Source organism: Fibroporia radiculosa, assembly GCF_000313525.1.
Source record: "Fibroporia radiculosa TFFH 294 genomic supercontigs, scaffold21358, whole genome shotgun sequence".
In the NCBI taxonomy this organism is placed as follows: domain Eukaryota; kingdom Fungi; phylum Basidiomycota; class Agaricomycetes; order Polyporales; family Fibroporiaceae; genus Fibroporia; species Fibroporia radiculosa.
In genome coordinates, this window is record NW_012133019.1 from 717 (window position 1) to 11,033 (window position 10,317).

The following is a 10,317-nucleotide window of genomic DNA, read 5'->3' on the forward strand; positions in this document are numbered from 1 at the left end:
TTTACTTTCTGACTGTCTTCGGTGCATTTGGCCGTACACTCATTAGATGTAATCGGGGAGCATTTGAACTATACCTGCGCTGTTCACGTCGCCAATTCAGTATTGCAGCTGGATTCGTCAGGAGCATATAGGAAGTAGGAGGTCCTCCAGAAGTTAGAGCCAATCAAACCCTGCGTCCATACCTAAAATTGTGGTTTATTTGGTTATAGACATGAGTTGCCGCAGCAGCAGGTAGCAGAAGACGCCTACCGATAACGACGGTCCACTAAGGGGCAATTGATAAGTACCAGGCGTCAGGTAAGTACGGATATCAGAAGCTTGCATCTAAAGCGAAGGTTGAAGGAACATCAAGGAAATATCTACTCTGCCCACAGGAGACCGGTGATACCTGGCACCAAGCTGTTATCGTAGTGCACCCAGAATATATACTCAGTCAACTGAGCAATACTGTGTAGTACATCATCCACAAACTCGTGGGATCACCACTAGTCCCCTGTGAGCAGCCTCAGAGTAGATACTTCCTTCGATCTTTGCTCTTGCAGGCTTCAAATATCCAGTTGCCACCAAGCCGCTAAACGGCGAGCCCCGCGCTCTGAGAAATCGAAGGCATTGGCATTTGGTGAGTATGGGCATCATAGCGCCGAATTCCGAGTCGTATCTATCAACAATATAGCTGGTGCCAAGAGTACTGCCAGTCTTATGACCACCTTGCTTCCATATCACCAGGACTCAACCACTGTCCGCTGACGTCATTATTCCGAAGTTCAGTCAGGACACTTCACCGTTGTCTTCTAGGAAGATGATCCCTCATTAGTTTGTATCATAGTCCCACCTTTGGCTTCAAGGAGCACATTCAACTTTTCGCAGCTACCGCGAAAAGGTCGCCTTCAGAGGATAGGACAGTCCATTTCAAAGAGCTCGCGCTATGTTGATGGTGACAGTTAAGGAAGACGACCGAACGCTTTGATTGTAGGTTCGTTACAGGTCATTCAGCGCTAGTGTGTCCAGACAGCTCTGGCACTAGCGGTGTTTGTCTTCGTTGCTATGTAACGGAGCATTTCATATACTGGCAATAATTTCCAGTGTTTCAAGACAGGGTGGTAGAGTACTTCATATATTAGAACAAGAAAGTCTACCTGCATTACTCAGGCATTTGATTTGTGCGTGGCATGTTTGCCCGGATGAGCTGTGGCCGTTCTCCCGGATACAACTTGAACGGCTCATTGTGGAACCTTTCAACTTGTTCATTATCTTGATTGACAAGTCCTCTGGTGACTAGCTGAATTCTTTTCGTTGTACCAAGCATTCAGAATGTATGGCTTACCCGCGTTCTGTCTCACCCTGAACATGATATTCCAAGTTTGTCGATCGGAAGCCCAGGTCACCAGCAGTTTCGACAAGCATTTAGCGAAGCCAAACACACTATCGTTATAGCGGGTGCCGGTTTGTCTGCTGGATTTGATGCAGGACGTAGCCCTTACTTTCATGTACTCTGCGGAAACTCTACTGACGGATTGCAATTTGGTATCCCGATGTTTTGAGATGGCAGTGGGATGACGCTCCCGGCTCTCAATTGGTCCCACCAGAGGCGATCACCGTGAACCCATTGCTCGCTTGGCAGTTCTACCATTATCGCAGGACAAAGTTGGGTGTTCATTTTTCAATCCGAGTTAGAAATTGACCCGTCAGATCATAGAGCTCTAAACGCACACTCGAAAGAAAACGGGGCTCAATGTGAAGCCTTTCCACTCGAGAACTCAGAATATCCATAGGTTATTAACCACACCCTTCCAATTTATTTCCAAGGAACTTTATTTCGAAAATGGCGACAAAAAAACACCGGCATCCGAGACTGGTATTCTGGGGATGCAGAGCAGACTCCTCAATATCCAGTACACCCAGCTCAGCTTCCACCAGGAGGACCACTTTGCAGCATTTTCTCCTGCTTTCGCTGCGTTCGGCAGCTCTATTCATAATTACCATGAAGCCAAAATCAAGGAGTTCGCAATCTCCCTTGACGAGCTCCCGCATTGCACAAAGTGCGGTGTTTCGGCTCTCTCTGGCGGCGTAGTCTGTTCGGCGCAAAGCCGCACCATCTAGAATAAATCAATAGCCTGGTCTTCGAAGCGGACATAATCTTGGTAATCGGCACATCATCAACAATGAGCAAGAATCAGGTTTTGCTGTTGTGCATGTTCCTGTTCGTTCAACAGCATGGATAGGTGCGTCCTGCATCTACCTATGTTTATCGTGTCAAGAAGCGAAGCGTTAAGGCTATCGTCTTAAACTTGGAGCCCAGCCTAAACTTGGAGCCCAGCCAGCAAGATGAAACTTGGTCTTCGTTGCTAGATACGAGGGGCGATTGCCTACTCTGTTTTTGGAGCTTCAATGAGCACAGTGTCAGGCTCTGATATATAGACAAATCTCGATTCATTGATAGTCAAGGCTTGCTGCCATGTGAAAGATCAAAGTACTGGAACGAAATGCCTCCTGCGAACTCGTTTTCTTTACTGGTGAAATCTCATTGAATTATGAGACAGCTGGATCCGGAGAATGATTCACCTGCAGTGTATATTCAGCCGGACAATCCTGCTATCCTACTTTCCTGAAAGCTTCATTCCGACTCAACGTGGGCGAATCCACAGCGACAACAGTATTTTGAACGAGGTAAAAGTCTCTGCAAAGATTTTTCCAGAGCGCTTTGCATGACTTGCTCGTAAATCTTCGCCTATGTTTTGGACCCGGAAAGATACAACCTTGTCAGACCAACGTTGCGGTCCGTTGGATCAGATCGCGGCCCTAAAGCGGCACCGACACGCTTGAATCACGTGAAAGCGCTTGATTACTAAGCAAACTAGCTGAAATCGTCGTCTGCAGCGGTGTCCTTGTCTCTCTCACAACGTTAACGATTCGCAAGTAATGGAGTCCCTCAATCTCAACACCCTCGTCAACTCACTCCCCCCTTCAAACCTGGCCAATGCGGAGAAGGAGCTTACTAACAACTTCAAGGGTATGTTTGTCTTTCTCGACGATATAGAATCGTTTTGACTCGACCTTAGCTGCCGCCCTGAGCCTCACTACTCTTTACCGTTCTTCACGACGCACTTCCAAGCGTGCATACAACGCTGGATACGCAGCGGCATGCCAAGATTTGCTGTTAATGATCCAGCAAGGCGTTTCTACGGGAGAATCAAGTGACTCCAATGGCCAGGGCATGACAATCGGCCGCATCATGGACTACATTGAGGCGCGCCTTGAAGCGATAAAGTCGCGGGAGGAAGAAGAAGATGAGGATGAAGAGAAGGAGCGTCCCAAGCCAACCTCTAATGTCGTTCCTGTACTTTCTGCCAAGCCGGGGGCATCTACCCTTGCCACCAGGAATGTGGCAATACCCTCGACAATATCTTCTAAGTCTAGAAGCCATGTAAGTCCCTTTTGCTGTACGAACGTAGTACGTTTCTTTAACAGTCATTCCTCAGCCCGCTCTAGCGCCTCCAACACCGGAAACTCCACTTTCTTTCACTTCCTCTCATTCGGGCCCATCCTCTCCCTCGCCGTTATCAACCGCCCCCCACCGTCCCATTTTGCCGTTGTCTCACTCGACGCCTCTTTCTCACCAGCGCACTTCGAAATCCCGACTGATCGCACTTTCCAACGCGAAGGAGACTTCGCTCCTGGGTCCCGCGCCGGGCGCTCCGTTTCCCTTCGAAGCGCCCAGCACTGCCGTGCTCCCGCCACCGGCTTCCGCGCCCTCTCCTTTCTCGGACGAGTCCCCGACCTCGGGCGTCGTTGACGCCACGGTCGGCTCGAAGCGCAGACACAATGTTATGCTGCTCGACTCAGCCATGACGACGAGCTCGCCTGACGGACTACCTCCCGCGCCTGGCGGGCCGTCTTCCGGGACAAACAAGCGGCGAACACGCAGCTCGCGCGGGCCTGCACTCGGGCTCTCGCAATTTGACCAGAACCAGGGCCAGCCGATGGACGCGATGGATATCGAAGAAGAGGGCGGGCGGGAGCGCAAGCGTGTCGCGCGGCGCTGACGGACCCAGGACGGACCAGCTTCTCGGAGCGTTTCTTGTGTGTAATAGGTAGAGTAGATGAGTGCAATGTACCGGTAGCGCGACATGTTCCATTCCTTCAACTGCATGGTTGACTTACAGGGTTTGCATGACTGCCAACGACTGCAATAGTGTATCTTTTTCCGCTTTCTTTGACCACAATATGCCTAAGGTTATGCACTACGCCATATCATCGCTGTAGGTAATACATATACTTGATTTATTGGTTTCATTACTTCAGGTGAGGTGTGAATAGTCGATATGTTTGCGTCTAGCGCAAAAAGAGAGCGTTGCTACGACTCGAATATGTCTCATGCCACAGTCAGATCCTGTTCTACATCTTAGACGCCGAACATTACCCCTGGACTGGCTCTTGCATAGTACGATGTGCCTGTGTCTGTCAGCGCACCCCGTCGGGCAGATTCTCGCAGTATCGATCGGGCGCCTACTTCCAATCGCTTGCGTAAGTTTTGAGCGCTTTATGAAACCTCTCTTATCTTTTCTCTTGATCTCAGACCTGAAACAAAACAATCAAAACAACACAAAATGACCGACGCAGGGGTCGAACCTGCAATCTCCTGATTACAATGTGGTGGTCCCACCCTCTTAGTCGTAGTCAGACGCGATGCCATTTCGCCAGTCGGCCATGCTTCTCGTGTTCTCAGAGGCCAAATGTGTCCTGAAGATGCCCTCGGGGAAGGCACGCATTTAGCTCGCACGATGATAGCTATGCATGTTTTTCCGAACCCAATATCGAGGAGTCGAATATAGATCTTCAGTTCAAGGAGTCGTACTGGACGTAACTTCTCTGCTACTACTCAGCACAAGTAGGGCCGAGTGAGGCACCTCGATTGTATTGCGCATGCAGCGCAGCCTAGTCGTGGTCACTAACCAGGCAGCCCAAAGAGTGGCATCTGACGCGAGAGACGAGCAATTCACCCAAAGGATTTAGCGCGGGTAGCTTTGAAGGGCACACGGAGCATCTATACCAGGGTGGTGGTTAGATGTGATATCCGTGAGTCTCCCTGGCTTTCCAGAGTCCGGTGCCTGATGCTCTCGGGCGGACGGCAGCTTCGTGGAAGAGAACGTGCCGTATCTCTCATCTATAAGTACTTTAACCTGCCCGACCAGGATTAGTGCCACTGGGGTTCGAGAACAATACGTTGCGCAATTGGAAGCACTCACTTCGCAGCCTGCAGCACCCTAGTACACACCAAGGCTCTGTTGAATCTCAGTGGGTGTGGTATTTGAGAATTTGAGCGACGTGCGGGGAGAGCTCCTTGAACAACGCGGATCTGATGTCACCAAGCCGTGTTTGCACCGTAGACGGGCTGATCGGGCACAGCGCAGGACGCGTCATCGCGGCATGGGTATCTCAAGCTGTAGGCGCGTTCAGTACAGTGTCATCACAGATACGGAGAACGACGCGCTGACTCAACAGTCGTCTGGTCAATCCTGCCACATAGGCGCCCGAATGGCCAACATTGGATCAAGCAGACAATAGTAGAAATAGCCGTATGATTAGCTTTTGCTGAGGACGGCAAATGGAAAACTGAACAATCTCTAATCCGTGCCCGCACGCCAGTCTGGCCCTTCCGTTGATCGTGGCTGCGGGGCGCGAGGTGGCTCACTGGCGATTCGGAGGGCCCATCAATGCCAGACCCTGAAGGCCTGATTAACGGTACCATCGAGCATTGTTCCCTGATAGCTTCGTGTTTCTAAGCGAGCTTTTGTGTGCGGAAAGCCACACCACAGTGCGCACTTGCCCGGTGGGTGTCCATAATTCTTAATACTATCAACCACGGTGATTGAAGAAGCATCGGTCTGCCCACGGGCACGAACGCGTTGCTAGAAGAATGTCTGCGGTGAAAATCTGCGGTGGTACTGAGCATGGAGGTTCTGAATTCCAAAGCTAATGCCAAGTGATAGTGCTGGTTGGCTCGACTAGAGACGCGGCCGTCGGAGACTGGGGTCATGTGACGCACGCTTTTCCGATCGCGATCGCAGGCGCAGCCACAACGCTGCTACGCTGCTTCTCCTCATCCACGTCCTCGCTTTGGCTCTCTAAACAAAAGGCCTGCAACGCTTTTGGAACAAAGCGGACCCATCTAGATATCTAATCTGGCCCCATGATGCTTCTGGAATTCTGGAGTACCCCCACTAAGTGGCTGTGCTCGCCTGAACGGTGCGACAGCACAACTCGAACATACGCGTCGTAGCGGCGCGGGTAACATGGAAGGGTGTGTTGGATGCCATACTTTGGAGAGATTATGGTCTGTTCGCATCTGCTGTTGCTCGAAAAACGCGTCGAACGCGTCGACATTAACTGCGGTAGATGGCTTCTTCAAACGGCGGGCGCTCACTAGACGTGGCTCGTTTAGTGCTTGAAGCGAATTCGAGGATGGGGTGAATCTATTTCCAGCATCCTGCTGCGGAAAGACTAGGCCAAAATGATCTCGATATCGGACTCACGGCTGTGGTCCACTTCGTCAGCTCGCTTCTTGGGGTGCTCGTCAAAATTCCCCAGGCATCTGTCGATCTGTACCATATATGTTCTGTTCTTGGGCCCTTCTGCGAGAAAAAATACAAGCCCTGTAATAAAGGCAAATGTCTATGCTCTCCAGGATGCTATCGAACGAAACCTTTGTCGAAATGCGGTTGTCTGACTGAGTTGCTTCGATGCGGTCATCTTTTCAACTCTGTTTATTCCCTTTTGGAGATGCGTACACACAGACCTCCATGAAGGCCTTGCCACCACCTACCCACTACCACACCGTTGGTTGCGCGCTTTGATTCCGATCGCTTTGGCTGTGGACTGTTGGACTGGCCCGCTTTGTTCGTGGATAGGGTCTACTGTTGCTTTTCTATTCCCTCCTGATATAAATTCGTGCAAAAGAGCAATGGGTGCCTCAGTACTCACCGTCTGTGATGCGTATCCTCCACTCAAAACTTGGCCTTAGTTCCCCTTCCCTCAATGTTGATTTCAAAAGCTTGGTAACTGCGGGAAAAGGCGATTGTTTCATTCTCGAAGACGATCAGCTTCCCTTGATACCTGAGAGGTTGGCTCCTTTCATCAATAGGCATAATCAAAAGATAGCTTCCGTTGGCTTTCAACTGAGCACGGATGATTATCATTTGGATTTCCCGGTACCACTTCGTAGCCTACTCCCTCAGCTTGGCAGGATCTCCAACTGTCGAATTCAACGAGGAAGTCAAGCAATCAGACGAAACTGGGGCTCTCCGTTCATTTTGATCAGTCTTCATGTTTGTGATTTCCTCGCTGTCATGAGAATTATTCTGAAAATCTCGCTACAGATACCAGGCTATCCTGCAGAAACTTCAAGGGCCATAGTTGTGCACGTCTTAAAGGAACAATCTGTCGTGACTCGAACCGAACTGGCAACTCAGGTTGCTAATGGTTATTTGGAATCGCTAGAAGTAAGTTTCATCATTGAGTGAATTAACGGTCTCCTCATAGTCTCTGGTAGTTGTGCGCAATGTCAGAACCTGGACAATCGGAGGCGACAACTCGCTTCAAAGTTATTTCGGCGGAAGAAGCTATATCTAAGCTCCACTTATGCTCACTTACTCAAGTTTTCGGAAATGTCTTCCGAGCACAGATTCTTGTGATCAACTAAAACCTCATCCACGCCAAGTCTGAATATTTTTATTTTCTATATAATCCTGACGAAGTTATCCTCTTTGTAATCTCTAATTAATATGACAAAGATCCGCGTCGGCCATGTAGCATACCCGTGTATTTTACCCATTCTGGTCGATTCGCACCAACTATTATCCTAAGAGCTATTTGCAAAATTGAAATCCCGTACCGCGCACCGAACTGTGTCAGGACAATCATATGTCATCCGCCAAAACTTGAATTCGATATTAGATTCCGAGCGGTAGATGCTAAACGTGCCTAATCGTGACAATTCATGTCGCGCAACAATGTGACAGCTTTAGCCGCAAAGCGCAGAGGACATGGTGCTGTCGAACCGAAATAATGTTATTTCTAGAGAGAGTATCAAGCAGCTTGTCCAGAGCTTCCCGAGCTTCCCAGAGATCGATGCGACATGCGGTCTCCTTCTCGGACGAAGACAACAGTCGCCTCCGTGGGTTCAAAGCAATTTCTACTTGAGAGCGCAAAATTGTACATGGAATTGCGAGCAGTTCATCATCTGCAGCATGTGTGTGCGAGGAGGCATTTCGGCTATGAGGGTAGTCTGAAGAAGTCTCACGCAAGGCAGGCGAAGATAACTGAGTAGGAGATACCGCAGGTTCTTCAGAGGGACTTCGCGAACTCAAAGTTGGTGACAAGGGAATGAGATTGAGAAAACCACGTGCCGGGTCAAACATGATAGGCTTCTCTAATAGTTGACATCAAGGCATAGTGCATGCATAAATGAGCAAGCAGGGAGAATTTTATATAGAAAAGTTAACGTACCATGTGATTTTTTGCCATAGCTGTTATTGTGTGCGCAGACTTCGGACAAGGGTATAGCATTTCGTCGCTGTTGCGGTGTAATATGAGCAAAATCAGTGTCCTCGTATATAGGGATCGCTTTGATGCCAGTTGTTGATGTCATATAGAATTTAGGGCGTTTTATCGCCTCGGCCGTAGGCGAAGGTTCGCTTCGCGAAGGAAAAGACAGAGTCTGCAATGATGGACTTGTTGTATCGTCTTGAGCATTTAAGGAGGGATGCAGGGCGACCGGCCTGTATATTGGTTGGTCTGCAGACATGGTTGGGACGTAGAGGCGACCCATATCCAAGACGGGAATAATAGGTCGACCAGTAGTTGCTCTGTAAAGAGCAGAGGATGGGTCTTTCCAACGCGTGTCGTCTTCGAGGTTCGACGGCAGCTCCTCTATTACCTGATCCCATTCATCATGTAGATAGCCATTGAAAGGTGTGAACTGTTGTCCAAATGCCCGCAACTTGATTTGAGTTTCTCCCATCCTGCAAATCTTGCCTCCACGTATTCCATGTCGCCTCTTGAAATTACGAACCCAAGTTGAACTAGCTTTAAAGACGTAAAGGGGGTTGTGAATGATACGACTCCAGATTTCTTTGGCCCGCGTTATGATGAGCGAATCCGTGAAAACGACTTGCTCATCCTTCTGCATGCATTGCCTCAACCAATCTCGCATGTGCCTTTCAACAAACTTAAAGCTCCAGTCTTGCCAATTGCTTCACTTTTGTCAGCCAGTGAAGTTGTCATACGCTGGGATAATGACGCACGTCGATCTGGAATGCCTGTCAGATCCAATCAGATCTGGATTACCCCACCTCTTCATATTCTGCAAAGTCCTCCACACCGATGTCTTATTTATGCTAAAGTGACAAGCAATAGCTTCACAAGTTGCGCTAGGATGACGCTTCTTGTACGCGCATATATTCTGGCGATCTAGAGTCGAGATATAGGCTCTGAATCGAGGGCGTCTAGAAGTTGGACGCTCTGTCTTCGTCTGTCTCAAGACAGAAGAGGAGTCATGGGACGAAGTAGACAGGGAGAGTCTGAGTGTGTCGGTATCCGATAGATCATGATTTGACTCCTACGACAAGGACTTTAGTTTATTATGCTGGTAAAATCCAGCCAACTTACTTCAGCTGGAGTAATTCCCATTTCTCTCAGCATCTTTGAGATAGAAATTGACGTAGTTAGTGCCATTGTGTAGCTTCTCTTGAAGTTGCGTGATTTAGCCGGAATAGACGCATTTGCCGTGTGCTGTTCGCGATTATTGAAGCGTTGCAAGGAGGGTGTGTGGGTTTTGTATGTCGATAAAGCGCTACCATCGTGAGCTTCCGAATCTCGAGGAGACAGTAAATTGTGCATTGCTGGCTTGCCGCTTGTGCACAGAGTGTCAGATAAAAGACGTTTGCGTACAATGACAGCTTTGAACCAATATGGTTCATCTACAGATCCGATTAATCGGACGCCACTTACCGCGAACGACAACACCGTGGGAACAACAAGATGTCCGGACGAGCAGAGGAAGCCGAGTCAATGAATCACCAGAGCGACGGTACTAAGAATTGCACATACGTACCTTGTCCAAGTACCAGAATCAATTTTGACAAGAACCTCAACACTACCCTCGCACCAACCGCCCTCTCTCTTCTTGGTTCAATCAATCACCAAGCAGTCTCGTCGTCGAGGCGGTGAGTGCAGTACAGAGGGTTGACGACCCACAGCTTCAAACTCATTTTCGCCGTTTTGAGCGTACTATTCCTACACTCTCAAGTGGAAGAAATT

The 10,317-nt window shown here is 49.2% G+C and overlaps 2 protein-coding genes across 2 annotated transcripts; one reads left to right on the plus strand and one right to left on the minus strand.

Annotated features, from left to right (window-relative positions):
• Positions 1-2,919: 2,919 nt before the first annotated feature.
• Positions 2,920-4,043, plus strand: FIBRA_09267 (uncharacterized protein; the record flags this gene model as incomplete). The annotated part of the gene is made up of 3 exons (XM_012321584.1): positions 2,920-3,010; positions 3,060-3,424; positions 3,480-4,043. The coding sequence occupies 3 exons, from the start codon at positions 2,920-2,922 to the stop codon at positions 4,041-4,043; spliced, it is 1,020 nt and encodes a 339-aa protein (XP_012176974.1).
• Positions 4,044-7,994: 3,951 nt separating this feature from the next.
• Positions 7,995-9,187, minus strand: FIBRA_09268 (uncharacterized protein; the record flags this gene model as incomplete). Its single annotated transcript, XM_012321585.1, has 2 exons — positions 7,995-8,428; positions 8,506-9,187. 2 exons carry the CDS (start codon positions 9,185-9,187, stop codon positions 7,995-7,997), a joined length of 1,116 nt encoding a protein of 371 aa, XP_012176975.1.
• Positions 9,188-10,317: the final 1,130 nt, after the last annotated feature.